This window comes from Coffea arabica, chromosome 2c, assembly GCF_036785885.1.
Source record: "Coffea arabica cultivar ET-39 chromosome 2c, Coffea Arabica ET-39 HiFi, whole genome shotgun sequence".
Classification (NCBI taxonomy): Eukaryota; Viridiplantae; Streptophyta; class Magnoliopsida; order Gentianales; family Rubiaceae; genus Coffea; species Coffea arabica.
This window is the reverse complement of record NC_092312.1, coordinates 26,678,350-26,694,881: the sequence shown is the minus strand read 5'-3', so window position 1 is coordinate 26,694,881 and position 16,532 is coordinate 26,678,350. Positions and strand designations below refer to the sequence as shown.

Sequence of the window (16,532 nt, the reverse complement as noted above, 5' to 3'; positions counted from 1 at the left end):
AACTCAGTTGGACAATCCATCTATGAGCTTTTGGATTTTCTTCTCTTAATACTCCATGGGGTACTTGTAAAAAAGTAGTAACTTTATATCACCATTCATTCCAAAATGTATATTGTTTACCTCTCAAATTGAGGTTAATTTCAAACGTAAACAATATGATTCCATCTTCTTCTCACACAAACAAAAATATGTTTGTCAATTTGTTAACCTACATCTCAATTGACCATGGACAAGTTGACAGCACTAGTCTTCTTCTATAATCTCCTGCAAATGACCCATCTGTCTCATCTCTTCCTTAGCAAATGAATGTGTCTATCCAAAATAAACAATCTTGCACCATTATAGAGTTGTCATCGTCAATGGTCCATTGAAAAACCTTGTTTGCCATATGAGGGCTCCATCAATTGAGGCATGAATTGAACACAAAAAACAAACGAAACAGGTCATTAATTTTGTATCATCTACGAAAGTTACAATTCCTATTACTTTCATTGCATGCTTCATCTCCTACTATTTCTTCCGACACTTTATTCATTTAACTGTACATAAATAATAAGCAAGACATAATCGAAGTGTTGAACTAGTTCCCATTTACCCATAAGCAGTTTTTCAGGGCTTATCAGATGAGGTGGAACCCACTACTCACGTGTGACCAACATGAAACTGCTCCATGTTAGAATTTCGTTCTAGTGGTAAAATAAAGCTTTCTGACTCAAGTCTATGGCTTTTCTTTCTTCCTTTTTTGTGTTATCTTATCTTCATTCTCACCTACATTTTTTCATGGTTTATGTTTTCAGCCTTAAGGGGTTGTTTTTTTCTTTTGGGTTGGGGGAGGGGGGGTGGGTGGGGTTAATTTCTTGATTTCCATACCATCATTTGAAACACTTCTGATCTTTCACTATCACAAGTTATCTTTCCTGCTCAAACTCTCCTCCTCATACTTCTTTCCCTACTCCTCTCTCCCCCATTCCCCCAGAATGCCGACTGTTTATATATGTTGAAAAAAGCTGAGACTCTTGCAGCCAATCTAGCTACTTAATCAACCACTTCTTGTTGGGCTTGCTTGATTCTTTAGACTAAGCCTCCATTATGGCTGAACCTTGTTACTATAATTTCTTTCCTGGATGGTGTAACTTTATCCCTCATCATCCTCACTTCTCATCATCCAATTCCAATGCAGTGAACAGTATATCTTCAAGTGAAATTGAATTCTCTCTTTCGCCTCCTTCACCTCCCAGAAAGGAAGCTCTTCCACTTCTGAATAACCTAAGCTGTAGACCAGATGAGCAGCAGGACTTCTCAGGCTATGCTTTGGAGGATGATAGGTGCACTAGCACTAAAACTGAGAGTAGTCTTTCAGGAACTCCTCCTCTTCATGATTCTGTAACCGTTGCCCTAAACATAGGGCTTCCAAGCCCTAGTTCTGATTTATCCTCCTCTAGGCTTCCTTCTTGTAATTGGGACAAAAGAGAAAAGGAAAGTGGTAATGTACTATCAGAGTTGCCCTTGAACGATAAGCTCAACAAAGGCCAGTATTGGATTCCTTCACCTTCTCAGATTCTCATTGGTCCAACACAGTTCTCATGTCCTGTCTGTTTCAAGACTTTCAACAGATACAATAACTTGCAGGTATGGTATATGCTAAATTGCATTCCTGATTTGTGGAAATGTAAATAGATCTAAGTTCTGAGTATTCCTTCACAAAGACAAGAAACTAGCCCTGCTTGCCCTAGGAATTAATCTTAGCTAGGTACCTTCTGAACTAGTACGAGGAAAAATTTTCTTAAAAGAAAGGAACACATTATATAGGAACTTTAGTTCACTAAGAAAAAAAAAAAAAACAGCCCACATCACCAAAATTGGCATACCTTCAAACTAGAACCAATTCAAGAAGACACGTGGATCAAAAGAGTAATTGGAGAGCACAAATCTTGTTTTTATTAGATTGAAACCTTCAAAGGTATTATCTATCGTAATACTTTTACAAACTTTATAATGTTGTACCAAATCTTAACTAAGTAAGCTGTTATACAACAAGGGTTTTGGATTACAGCTCTTGATATGCATTAGAAAACTGGACTCTTGAGAAACAATATGCTTTGATTTACCATGTTCCACTTTTTCATTCCAGCAAGAAAGACAGTTTTTGGCTTGGAAATGGAACTTTCCTCTTGATTTTGGCACTCAAATCTAATAAATGCATAAACATGCGAAATTTAGTAGCATATTTTAGAGATAAATTATGAAAGTTCCCTTCCCAATTGCCAAGTTTGACATTTTTCATTTTAAGATTAAGGTTGAAGCAACAACTGAATGGATGATAGCATTCGATTTGTCCGCTTCATCCAATCAGATAACAAAATTCCTGTTTCATTTCTTTCATTTATTCCCCCACTATTCTTTTTTATTAATGATCCTGTTCCTTTCCCCTATTACCAATCGACAGTAAAAACTTTGAAGTTGGTGCTTGACTGTTTGAATATTCATCTTGTTCAACATAGAAGCTCGCTCTGACAGATAGTCAGTGCAATATAATAGTGCTTTACGTGACTTCCATCCGTAGAAATTCTAATTGTGCATTAAATTCTTGTCTAGTACACAATCTGCAATCTGCAGCATAAATGAGTTGATGCAAGACTGGAAGAGAAAGGAAGGCAGCCACCCCAAGATTTCAGTTGTCCCTTTAGATATAAAAAAGAATAATTTCATACATTCAGAAATGATATTTTCTGTCTTGAAATTTTTATAAAGTTATGAAGTTTCCCAAAATTTATGAATTTTGTTAAGAGTCACCAACAACCATAAATAACACACACACTACTTAAGGGAAACCCACAATCCAACCCAAAAGACATGCTGACATTCAGGTTACACTGAGAATCTTAAGTAGTACACACACACCACTCACAATCGACGTGGGATAGAGAGAAAGGGGGAGGAGAAACACCAAGACTATTGCCAAAGGCTCACCAACGGCTTTTAACCACTCTATGATTTTCCTTATCCACCAACAACAGCCCAACCCAAAAGGCATGCTGACTTTCAGACTACACTGAGCACCTTAAGTAGTACACACACACCACTCACAATCGATGTGGAATAGAGGGAAAGGGGGAGAGGAAACACCAAGACTATTGCCAAAGGATTACTAACGGCTTTTAACCACTCCATGATTTTCCTTATCCACCAACAACCATAAATAACACACACACACACACACTACCTAAGGGAAACCCACAACCCAACCCAAAAGGCATGCTGACTTTTAGGTTACACTGAGCACCTTAAGTAGTACACACACACACCACTCACAATCGATGTGGGATAGAGGGAAAGGGGGAGAAATAACAAACACACACACACACACTACCTAAGGGGAGAAATAACAAACACACACACACACATTACCTAAGGGAAACCCACAGCCCAACCCAAAAGGCATGCTGACTTTCAGGCTACACTGAGCACCTTAAGTAGTACACACACACACCACTTACAATCGATGTGGAATAGAGGGAAAAGTGGGAGGAGAAACACCAAGACTATTGCCAAAGGCTCGCCAACGGCTTTTAACCACTCCATGATTTTCCTTATCCACTCCATGAATTTTGTTAAGAGTCAACAATTACCTTTTAGGTACTTATAGTATGAGATTATCTAATTTTGACTAAATAAATTGTAGCAATAGCTCCAGCATACCATAGTAGCTCCTAGCCTTGAAGAGTCAATGTACAGAGAACAAGAATAATTGAAATCACAAAGAGACCTTAAATCATGCATATTAGTTCAATTAGTTCAAAATCGTTTTCATGATTGTAGAATCCTTATTCTTTATTGAAATAATAATACAAATTATAAATTTCTGACCTTCCAAATTATCTTATTTGTGAAATAAAATAGCTAGTTATCCTGGTTAGTACTTTTTTTTGTTTAAATTAAATTTTGAATTAAAAAAAATTGCAGATGCATATGTGGGGACATGGATCTCAATACAGGAAAGGGCCAGAATCATTGAGGGGAACTCAACCAACAGCAATGCTGAAGCTTCCTTGCTATTGTTGTGCACCAGGGTGCAAGCACAATATTGATCATCCAAGAACCAGACCGCTGAAAGATTTCAGAACCCTTCAAACACATTATAAGAGAAAGCATGGGATTAAGCCTTTCATGTGTCGAAAATGTGGTAAGCCTTTTGCAGTGAAGGGTGATTGGAGAACTCATGAGAAGAATTGTGGGAAAATTTGGTATTGCATTTGTGGTTCTGATTTTAAGCATAAAAGATCTCTCAAGGATCATATAAGAGCATTTGGTCGTGGTCATGGAGCATTAGGCATTCATGTTTCTGAAGAAGAGGATGATTCAGCATCTGATATCGATCAAGAAAGGGAATCTCCAGCTTGACATTAATTGGAATTGTTGGAAGTTAATGGGGATCCTTGGTTTATTTTCTTTTCCTTTTTATTCTTGCCTTAACGTGGTTAGAAGCGTTTTTCCTTCCTTTTCTTCTCTTATTGTTTTGTGTGGGATGTTCTATTAGAGGGATTGATTGGTGTTGTTTTTGGGTGGATAGAATGTAGTATCTATGTCAATAGTAAAGAATTTGGTTTTGGTTTGTAAAATTTTTCAACCCTTTTGATGGATGCTTAAAAGTGTTTTTCAACCCTTTTAATAAATGCTTAAAAGTGTGTGTAATGGACCACCCTCACCAGCCAATGGATGTCCTGCCGATGAAAATGGCTAATGTTGATGTGGTTGATTGCCTTGTAAACCATGTATTCTTCCCGCTTTCTTTTGATTCGGGTTCTGTGGAGAAAACTAGGACCATTTTTCTGTTGTTTTGGGAAGGTTAAGAATGAACTTAATGTTCCTGGACAAGAAAAGGTCAATCAAAGGAATCTATGGTCCACAAGCAGACTTCAATTCTTAACCAGTAATCTAGTGTAATTGTGTCAAATAATATTCTTTTTACCTAAAAAATATTTTTTCTGCATAGTTCGCAACTATTAGTACTTTTATTTTTAGTAAAATGACTTTCAATGATTAAATTTCATAAGCAAGATTCAAATTACATAATGACATACTCTTAAAGCAAAACGAGAAAAAGTGGAGGAATTTTTAAATACACACAGGCTATAGGCCGGGTTTGATAATTCAGTTCATCACTTAAATTTAATAAATTCGGATATTAACATATTCAGATTATTTGATAATAAAAAATTAAACATCTGAATTAACTAAGTGGCACTGAATTTCCTAGACAAAACTTACTCCCAAAATTAAGTGATAAGCTATTCACTTATCACTAAATGTGATATACATTCAAATGTATTAGATTTAATACTTAACAATTCAATAACTTAATAAATTCAGACTTCAGATTTCAGATTTTAGTTTTATCAAACACACCCTTAGTATTGGATGTTGTAGAAAATTTTTTAGCGAAATACAATTCATTGATATAACTCTATAATTTTAATTCTCATTCTTACATGTAACATTTTGTAGGAATGGTGATTTTAACATTTAAAAATGGTAATTGAATTATGTTTATCATACATTTGAAATTCATTTTTACTATTCTTCATTGATTGTGCATAAATTTTAAGTCATCCATACTTATTCAGTATCCAAACCCATTTATGTCGAGATATAGGTCTTAATTTGAATTTGAAACGATACTTCTGTAGATTTGAATCTAGTAGATCAACTTAAATCCTACCTATTGACATAGTTAGTGACATAATAACACTAACTCCTATTAATTAGTTGCATGAAACTTGGTGGTGGGGGGCAGGGAAGTTAGGGGTTCTTTGAGCCTAGTTAATCATATAATTACACTCATCTTTCCCACTTGATCATTCTGCATGCATTTCCTTCTCTTCATATATGCCCTAATTTGCATTCGTATGGTTTAGTTAACTATTCTTTACTAGCCTAATTACAACTATGATGCTGTGGACTTTTATGGGAAATTTGCTTTCTCTATCACTGAAAATCCTACTTGCTTATTTTTATCTAAAACTGCTTTCCTGAAGCCCAAATCCCAGGCTGGCTGCAAAGCATATATGATTAGCTTTGCTGCTGCAGCATTCCCTGCCATGCCCATCCACCAAGGTTTACAGAAAATCTCCCATCCCTTAAGTAAGGTTTACCCTAAACTTTTTCAAATTTTTATTGATTAGTGTCTATAATGGAGAACTTAAAAGTTTGAGGTGTACTCCTGCAGGCTACAGGTTGTAATTGTATAATGATGAGCAAAAATCTATACTGGGTTGTTAATCGGATTTTCCTAACAAGCGTCTAATGAATACTTGTTAAGACACATAAATCATATTTAAACTATCATGTAAATTCACACACTAATGTTTATTATCTTGCCTTGTATATATAACCTTTCTCTATTTAACTTTACATTTTCAAAATATTAATACCTGACTTGTAATTTGACACTCGTTAGGCAGACGATGTGTGATTTAGTATAATAAGCTACCTTGAGGCAAATTTATTTAATCGGTCTACTTTGAATATTATCACTACGTAATTTTACATGCTTTAAATATTGATGTATGTATAGTAGTGTGGCCTAATTCTCTTGTGTTATTTCCAAATATCAACTCGTCGGCATTTTATGCATTTTACAACTTCCATCTGAATAGGATCTTCATTGTAATACAAATATTTTGAGAAGCAATATATAGTTATCTCATTAATTACTTGACACGTAAACGTGGTGAAGTCTTTCCATTATTAAAGGAAAATAAATGATTACCACAGGGTGACACTGTGGCTCAAACTTTAATTGAGTCACTTAATTTAATCTTGGTTTTAACGGGTGTACAATAGATATTCATTAAAACATTATCATATAAATACACTTTCCCGAATTAATTACACTTTTGCAAAAAAAATTGCTTGCTATGGTCCGGGGGCGAGATCCAAATGGAGCGGTTAGGTTGCCCTAATTTTCGTAGGAGAAGCATGAGTTAAAAATTGTATAATGTTCCCTTATTTTAGTTCAATAAAATCATAATTTATACAAAAAAAAAAAAAGAAAAAATTTAACACCTGAACCTCGCCTTTTCGAATATCTAATAGACATGCACTTGTTAACCAAACAGTTTAATCTTTACTTAATTGCTTCATTTCATTTGTGTTAGATAGTATTGACATGAGTCACAGGGTAATTTGCATTATCAATACAAACTTCCATATTCGTTAACTTTATCCCAAGAACCAAATTTAATTCCTCTATGTAGCTCTATATGTATGTGGAGACTAGTAACTCACAAGAGCATATTACCAAAATGCACCATACAAAAGCTAAAAGTATTCTTCTCTTGCTTGTTACATTATTGTGCTTTGTCCTAGCACATGCATCATTCTGGGATTTATTTGATCCAAAACATCATGTTTATGTTGTCATAGTCATCCAGATTTTTTTTAAGATTGACACTATTTTTTTTTGTCACTTTTATTGGAAAACAAAGGACACATCATTTGATGTTTTCAATAGAACTACAAAGCATGATGGCTGATGTCCTTAATGGTTTCCCAGCTGATGAATATTACTGGCAACGTAATTCTGGTAAAAAGTGAATACAAAGGAAGGTAGTATTCGTAATGCAGGAGCCTCCAAATTTTGAAAGATGACGATGATTTAAGAAGTTCAATCACCCTTAATTATGCTGTTCAATTGTATGTTTAAGCCAATACTCTGTTTGAACTATTTAATCTTTTATACACTGATTGACAGCGTATATATTTTCACTATTGGATACATAACACATAATTCGAATTTAAATTTAAAATTCAAATTTTACATATGTGTCGTATATCTAATCGTAATAGTGTACATACTATCAGTGCATATAATATTTACTCAATTATTATTCGTGTTCACTATTTTTGGGTTTGGCTGATCTACGGGCATTCATACGTTAATTTTTTTGGGAAAAATAAAATAATTTGAAAAAAGTATTAACATATAGAGGTACATTTATGAGCACGCACGCTAACATGATAAGTTGTGGGTCATTTACGTGTAGTAACGGTGTCCTAGAAAATCTTACTACCACTTTTTTAAGGCCAATTACTAATTGCATATTAACCAAACCTAGGGTTAGGGGTGTCAACAAGTGGGGTTTGAGTCAGAATTGAAAATTCCGAACCCAAATCTGTTTTTGTATAGTAGATCCAGACTCGACCCATATACTCGACGGGTCATCAGATCCAACGGGTCCCGAGTTGGATCCTAATCTACCCAGAAAGAAAAAATTCAGATTTAAACATTCCAAAATTAAATCCAAAATCGACCATAAATTCAATCTCCAAACTTAAACAAATCAAATTACAAAGTTAAATCACAAATAATTCGCAATAGTCAATCCAAAGCTAACCACAAATCAATCTACAAAGTCATTACTAAATTGTTAATTTGGTAAAAGAATGTATTTAGAAATATTTATATTTTATAATTATTAATATATTGTTCGAGTCCGAATCGGAATCCTATATTCCGTATCTGATCCGTTTTGTTAAAGTAAATGAGTACAAGTCTGGGTCCGAGTATCGGAATTATTTTTCAACTCAAACTCAGAAAAATTTATCGAATTCAGGTCAGATCCAGATCCAAACCCGACCTGTTGACACCCCTACCCAGGGCATCAAATAGTTGGGTTTTACCTGCTCAATGAGGACTATAGTCTAACTGCTACTAGATACTAATAAAAGAGAAGCCCAAAATATTCAAACAACTATAGGATCCACTTATCAATGGTTGTCCAAGAACCCACCAACCGAAATGAAAAACAAAATAAGCTTTGTTTCATTGTCGGCCTTCCAGATTGGACTCTGGAGTTATGGCCACAGGCCCACACCTAAACTTACAAAAAAGATAATTGGAAAAAAAAAGAGAGAGAATTAAAAAATCAACGAGTCAATGACCAAAAGGTCCAAAATGAAGGAATGAGAATCGTTTTGCAGGGCTAATTTGAAGCAGCGAAAAATCATAGGGGCCACAGTGTAAACATCTGTTCTTTCTTCCTACCCATCTCTGCATCTTCGCCATTGATTGAAGCTGTCGAGCTGTGATGAACTGAAGAAAAAACTCGACTCTCATTTGGACAGAATCCCATATGGCTTTGGTGTATAATCTTCCTCAAAGTTTCCCCTGGAACCCATCAAGAATTCAGAAAATGAGAACATCCTCAGGTTCATATATCAGCCATAGACAACCTCAGAAGCTACAGAAAGTAATCTGTGCAAAGGAGAGGAAGAGATGCCTGAGGTGCAACACTATTTATCAAGATAAAGATAACTCTCCAACTGCTTGCTCTTTCCATGGCCACACTAGTGGTATGCGTTCATTATATTTTGTACAGAATATCATGTGGAACAAGGAGAAGAATAAAGAAACTAAAACCAGGAAAGAAAATATCATTATTGATTTTTTTTGGTGGAAAAATCACAAGTATTATTTTGAAATGCCTTTCTTCTGCTTCTGTTTGAAGTAATTGGTGATGGGATTTTGATAATTATACTCCCCAAGGGACTCATTTCCTTCATCTATAATGAAAGACGTGTCACTGTCACCCTATATAGTGAAACGGTCATCCTTATACATGGTAATGGTGTAATAGAGAGTGTAACACCTGAGGTGTAATAGTCAAAGATGATTCGGAGACACTATTATTGAATTGTAGAGTATGTGAAATGGATATTCGTTTTTCGAGGGAAAAGTATCATGACGAAGTAAGGATTGACATGAATGGAGTTTAGGCTTTTATAGTGGTTTTCATATAGTATACTTTTTCTCTTCTATTGATATGATTGAGGGGAGGAGATACAAACTGATACCTCTGGTTTTCAGTTCAATGTCCCTAGCACTCAACTGAAATGGCTGAACCGGGACAGCGTTATAGTTAGTAAGACAAGACAATACAGCCATAAATAACCTGAGCATAAAGCTAGTGGAACAAAATTTAGCTTATTAGTCCTGGAATTTTGAAAGTGATTATGCATTCTGCTTAGAAGAAAATCCTACAGCATCATAATATGTTATGCCATTGTATTTAATTGGAATTTGCAGTTACCAGGAATATATATGTATGTGTGAGAAACTAATAGATCATATCATCTTCATGGATCGAATTTAATTATCTTGTGTAGTCCTTGTGGCGCAAAAAAAATGTGTTTCAGGCATTAGTCACAGGGAGGGAGGTAAATCTAAGGAATAGGAAATATTGCCTACCTAGCTTCAATCCTGATCATCCACAGGACTATTATAGTCATTTATTTTTTTGATATTTGGACAAAAATTTTCTTATAGTAATTTTTGTGACACGAGACATTCAGAGAAGTGATTTTATGTAGATGATAACACCAGTACCTCAAAATACTTCACTCATTCTACAATGATTTTTGCTATTAGTGGACTAATTCATTGTTCAAAAAAATGTTGCCATACTTCGTACTTTGTTAGACTGAGGTTCATGGTGATTTGCGAATGTATTGGAGAATAGCAACATCATGATGAATTCTATACTTATTCCTGCAATTTCTCTTCATTGTTTACAGATGCATTGTTCATGACCAAGAAAATAGAGAACTGTAGCCATATCTGTGCAAATTGTTTGTATTCAAGAAAGTAAGGATGTTAATAGTTGTTTTAAATAAATACCATATTAGATACTGCTGAGGGGAGGATGAAAGTAACTCATTTACCACTAGCATTCCCTTTATGTTCTTGCCTCTTGGGTTCCTTTGAAGTATTTGTACATCATCCGAGAGGCAGACTATTGTTCTGCTTCATGCGCCGCTTACTTTGAGCTCTCTGTTTCTAAGCTGTGCAGAAAAGCACTTTCCTAAACATCTGGAACATGTTCGACATTTCACTGCTCTCTCTCTCTCTCTCTCGCTAATCCACAAAATGCTTAAGTAACTTCAAACTTATGATAATACAGTTACATTCAACTCATTTCGGTCCAGTGTCCCTATCACTCGACTGAAATGCCTGAACTTGGTTTATCTTAATAGTTAGTAAGATAAGACAATACATCCATAAATAACATGAGCAGAAAGCTATTCGAACAAGATTTAGCCTATTAGTCCTGGAATTTTGAAAGTGATTGTGCATTCTGCTTAGAAGAAAGTGCTACAGCATCATAAAATGTCATGCCACTGTATTTGATTGAACTTTGAAGTACCAAGGAATACATTTATGCCTGAAACTAATAGATCATATGATCTTCATGGATTGAATTTGATTATTTTTTGGTAGTCCTGGTGGTGAACAAGAGACGTGTTTCAGGCATTAGTCAGAGCTAGGGAAGTAAATTTAGGGAATAGGAAGTATTGCTTATCTGGCTTCACTCCTGATCATCCACAGGACCATAGTAGTCATTTGCTTCTTTGATATTTAGATATAAGATTCCTCATAGCAATTCTTGTCACATTAGATGTTCAGAGAAGCGATTTTGTATAGATGATGATACCAGTATCTCAAAAACTTCGCTTAGTTTAGGATGATGTTAGCTATTAGTGAACTTATACATTGTTTAAAAACTTTAGCCATACTTTTGTCATTACCACACTGAGGTTGATGCTGGTTCCTGAATGCATAGGAAATTAGCAACATCACAGTGAGTTCTACACTTTTCCCTGGCAATTTGGCTTTGTTGTTGCAGATGCATATTGCATGGCCAAGAAAATAGAGGACTGTAGCAAATTTTTCCCAAGTAGTTTACATTCAACCAAATAAGGATGTTAATAGCTGTTAAAAGTAACAAAAAGCACATTAGGTACTTCTGAGGTGTGGGTGAAAGTACCTCATTTACCATCAGCATTCCCATTAAATTTTATGTCTCTGGTTATTTTGAAGTAGTTTGGAGCTCTCTGTCTCTATGCTGATGAAAAAAGCAAGCAGTCCCTAGTTTAGCAAATGCAATTTCCTTAAACATCTGTAGTACCATCAACATTTCACTGCTCTCTCTCTCTCTGTGTTGTGCGCGCGCGCTCGCGTTTGTGGTCCATGTTGTAATGTATAAAATACCTAAGTAACTTTAAACCTGTGATTGTGTATTCACATTCAACTCATATTCATGGAATTCTACTATAGTGCTCATGTTTATCTCATTTCTTGTTTGCAGTCTTGGAAAATCAAAAGCTACAGTATTAGGTGCACCTTCAGACTCCAGAAAGAACAAATTTTCATTTGTCCTGAGGATAACCAGTATAGCCGAAAAGCATTTTTGTAATTTGGCGATGCAAGAGAAAAGAAATTATCATCAAGTGGAGATTAGGGCTGCTTCATTAAGATGCTATAATATTGATATAGAGTTCTTCTATAACTACATTATAAGTAACAAGGTAGTTAAGCATTCATATGACCTTTTGACACGGTTTAGGATGGATGCTACGACTTTACCAATATTATATATGTTATAAAGAGGTTGGATTTCTGAAAGGAGTTGCAGAATTGTAGTAATGGTGAAATACCAAGGAATGTATGTGATGGTGTATGTTAATGTACGTGCCCATTTGTAACGTGTAATCCAAACCACATGAGAATCCATATGTCTGTAACTGAAACTAATGAAGAAATAATTCCCAGGTGGGTAGACTGAGTGTATCATAAGCTTTGCAGCAACTAAAATCAGATAGCATTATTATCTAGATCCTTTTTTTGCCTTCCTGTCCATCAATTTGTCATATTTATGGTTTAAAAGCTCAGAAATATTCTATCAGATATTGCAACATATGGTTTAATAACAAAAGTACATCTCTTTACTGAATTCTGACTATTTAAATATGCAGGAGAGAGAGGATTATTTGCATTTGCCCCACCACACCAAGGTATTGATGGAGAGTGGAGCGATAAATCTGGTGTAATTGTGTACAGATGGAATGAGAAGGATAATAGACCAAATACAGGGATATCCAACTGGAAAAAGCGATGGAGCTGTTGTGCCGAGTATGATGAGAATGCCCCACCTTGCAGGCAAGGATGGCATGTATCCTATGATGATGGCTTCACTTTATACTAACGGAACTTTGGTTATGTGTATATCCTTTTGCATTTGTAAAGCCTGCAATCCACTAATCAATTACCTGCCGAAACAATGACTATTGATCAATGAGTTGGTAACGAGTGTTATGGTTCATATTGTAAAGAAGGAACATGGTTGCTTATATATGAAAGGATGCATTTCCAATGAAAACTTCATTCATCTTACAATTTCGAAGACTGATCCCTTTTCAGCTAAACTCAGTCCATTCATGAAACCTTTTTTGTTTCTAGAACCATAAATGAAGTCTCCGACCGACATCTTTTTGAAAAAGTGATTTCAGAAGTATGAATTCTTGGAAGTTTAGAATTGTTTTGTATTATTCTTTTGTAGTTTAGAGATCTTTCCGTTTCTGATTATCTTAACTTACGAGTTCATAGGCGGATGAGTTGAAGAGTTTCATATATTGGAAAAGGAAAGCTTTCAGGTAGATTATGTATATTAATATTAGTTTTCTGTTTAGACCAAACTGAACGAGGCATGAATCATTCTTTGCCATTGCTGGATCTAATGTGCAGGGGTTGAAGTTTGAAATTTTTTACAGAATGATTCGGTCGTCTTTATTTTTCTTGGCTCAGATTTAAGAATCCAGTCATTGGTTTTGGGCTTTTCAGTTATCTGCTAAAGGGCAAGCAAAGAAGTATAAACAGCCCTTTCTTGAATTACAATTTTGCTAACTGATCTTAACAAACTTGACAGTGTTGAGTAATTCTGATATCATGTACATCTAACTATCACTCCCTCTCATCGACAGTCCACCTGCCTCAAACCAAAAATGGAGGAAAAGGAGAAAATTCTGGTCTTTTATGGTGGGGAAAAATTTTGCACAAGATTGTTGAAAGGATGAGTTGCTCTTTCCTAACAGAGGCTGGACAGCATAGATTGTCTTCAAGTTACTTGATGAAAATCATGTAACGTAATGAGAAACATCTGGAAGACATTGACTTCTATAGCAGTTTATGAGCTATATAGGCTCTAACTGAGCATTGTAATACAAAATTGAACATCACTCTCTACAATCAACTATGGTGTTGTCTTAGTGGTAAATTAGTGAAGAAATGTAAAACCCCTATTCCAGAAACACAATTTTCCTCTCAAAGAAACCATTTTAGTTACACCTTCATATGGAAAACAACCCATCCAACAGAAGCAAAACAGAAACATATAATCAGTCATCAAAAAACATTCACAAGAAACCTTTTATTACTTCTTCAACTAGCTTTCTTTTCCTCATGGACAAAATTATGCAAATAGCAAGACACACTGATGTACTATTTCTATCCAACTGTCTTAAATGACTGGTGAAGGTGCCTTAAAGCATCTTGGTCCCTATTCCATTCTGGTGCTGGTGCATTGACAAAGTGAGCATATAACTTGTTGTTTGCACAGGTTACTGATATCAAGCTATGAGCCCCAATTCCCTCAATTTCATAATCGTAATACACTTGTCCATTCGCATCCTGCCTCTCAGTTGATGTAACACTATCTGCACTAGCAATAAGGTCTTGCAGACTAACATCTGACAAAGCCAAGTTGTTCAGCACAGCATCTTTTGGTGCCAGTTGCCGAAAACCGGCAAGATAAGTCAAATATTCCTTCTCCTGCTTCTTTTTGGGATTGTAGAATTCGCTGTCTGTGCCATTTGTTCCCTTCTCAACCTTGGATACTAGCCTCTCCTTCCATCCATCCGGGACGTCGTAAATGTACTCTGCTGATGCTTTCTTGTCCGAGTTGCCGCCATAACCCCCGTAATTGGCTGCACTAGCAGCTGTGCCATAGTATATGAAGTAATTTGAGGGTGAGACTGCAGCTAGTGAAGGTGGTGTTGAGGTGGTTAGAATTGTTGTGGCTAGAGCTGTGGCAGTCAAAGTTGTGGTTAAGTTAGTTAAGGCTGTTTTTGGAGGTGGAATTGTGAGTTGGGATTTGGATGGTGGTTTTGGAGAGGATGGGGTGGTGTTAGAGGAGGATGAGAGGATGGCTGAAGGAGAGCTGATAGTGGCCATGGATGGCTTTGGAAGTTTAGCTTGGAACTAATAAGTGGATGTGGTTTCTTTTTGTACCTTTGGATTTTGGATGCTAGATTTTGTATGGTATTCTTATCCACTAGGACTACAGAAATTGGAATGTAGCTATTAGCTAAGGCTAAGATTATCCCCTTACTCTATTGGCGATTGGGGCTAACAGGGTCTAAAATAGTGAGACCCAAATGAAATTTGACCGAAACTATTGTGCTTTGGTTCAGAGTGACCGTTAAAAAGAGACTAAATCTCTCTTTGGACTGTAGACTGAGATTCGAATGCTGTTTATAGTAAAAAAAATTCATAAAAAGTGTAAGAACACTCTTTTGGTCTGGCCGATCAAATTATACTTACTAGCCCTTGCTTATATTTGACTGACATCCTGGATTAGATGGATGAATTTTCTTCCACTAGACCAACTACTTTCTTTGGTTTACTTCATTTTATCAACAAGATCACCCAATTACCCAAAAGGAAGGGGGATTGTTTGTGGTGCTTCAATGGTACCATAAAAGTTAAATCTTCACAATATTAACTGTGACCTTCTATTCTTCCGGAATTATCATTTAGTGCAATAAGTTGATTGCGAAGGATAATAAATTTGACCATATTCATAACGCCTAAGTGCATTCTCATAAAAATATAAAATTTTTTCTGAATTGATCAGTTAGATTGATTGCCTAGTCCGAGCCACTTTTCGCATCTCCTCCTTGTTCTCACTTCCATTTACCTGAATTCTTGACATTTTCTCTAGTTTCATCAGTGCAATATCTATTTTTCATCATTGTGGCCTGTAAGAAAATTCAAAGGTACAAGTGGGAATCAATTCTGGAAAAACACAGGTATATGTTGTATAGCTTGTGAGGTTTAAAGAAAATAAGTCTTTCCAATTAAAATTGATTGGTAAGGTTTCTGATTTTTGCCACCTCACTCTTTGACTTGTAAAAACTGCCACTCAACCACTAATTCGTGGTTTTTTACAAAGCAACCCTATGCTTTTAGGATTACTTATTTTCTCCCTCAATTTCTTGGAATCACAGAAGTCTAGCACTGTCACCAATTGCCTGAAGCTCCCTATGCTTTTAGAATATTGATGAAAGGGTCACAAATTTTGGCTTCACGATTGTTAGGCGCTTGAGAACTTGGGGCTGATATAGATAGTTAATAAAAATATAAAATTCACAATTTGGAGGATCATTTCTAGAATCTAGAATGAACAGAAAAGAAAAAACTTAGGTAGATCTGGTCTTATAGACCTAGTTGTTCAAATTTTGCCACATCTCAATTCTTAAATTGGTGAGATTATGCAACAAATTTTGAATTATTAGATCTACGTAGATCGGATCTAACCAAGTATTTGTCAATGAAAAAAAGTGGACATTTGTACTAAGTCATGGCTAATCAATATGCATTAATCACTAGAAAATATTTTTGTGGAAACACTTGAAAG

General features: G+C 35.6%; 3 protein-coding genes across 6 annotated transcripts; 2 read left to right on the top strand and 1 right to left on the bottom strand.

Annotated features, from left to right (window-relative positions):
• The first annotated feature begins 886 nt into the window (after positions 1-886).
• LOC113727077 (zinc finger protein WIP2-like) lies at positions 887-4,699 on the top strand. Its single transcript, XM_027251054.2, has 2 exons — positions 887-1,629; positions 3,964-4,699. Exons 1-2 carry the CDS (start codon positions 1,090-1,092, stop codon positions 4,399-4,401), a joined length of 978 nt encoding a protein of 325 aa, XP_027106855.2. The 5' UTR covers positions 887-1,089; the 3' UTR covers positions 4,402-4,699.
• Positions 4,700-8,933: 4,234 nt separating this feature from the next.
• Positions 8,934-14,063, top strand: LOC113727076 (uncharacterized). Of its 4 annotated transcripts, none has more exons than XR_003457686.2 (3): positions 8,934-9,354; positions 12,147-12,175; positions 12,814-13,217. XR_003457686.2 is itself a non-coding variant. In XM_027251053.2 (3 exons), exons 1-3 carry the CDS (start codon positions 9,135-9,137, stop codon positions 13,041-13,043), a joined length of 411 nt encoding a protein of 136 aa, XP_027106854.1. In that variant the 5' UTR covers positions 8,940-9,134; the 3' UTR covers positions 13,044-13,217. The 4 variants fall into 4 exon arrangements, 1 of the variants encoding a protein (XP_027106854.1); XR_011839288.1 differs by lacking the exon at positions 12,147-12,175 and adding an exon at positions 13,819-14,063 and having other exon boundaries at positions 8,940-9,354; positions 12,814-13,491; XM_027251053.2 differs by having other exon boundaries at positions 8,940-9,286.
• Positions 14,064-14,236: 173 nt separating this feature from the next.
• Positions 14,237-15,132, bottom strand: LOC113727075 (thylakoid lumenal 19 kDa protein, chloroplastic-like). The gene has a single exon (XM_027251049.2). The coding sequence runs from the start codon at positions 15,065-15,067 to the stop codon at positions 14,342-14,344; it is 726 nt and encodes a 241-aa protein (XP_027106850.1). The 5' UTR covers positions 15,068-15,132; the 3' UTR covers positions 14,237-14,341.
• Between the last annotated feature and the right edge of the window lie 1,400 nt (positions 15,133-16,532).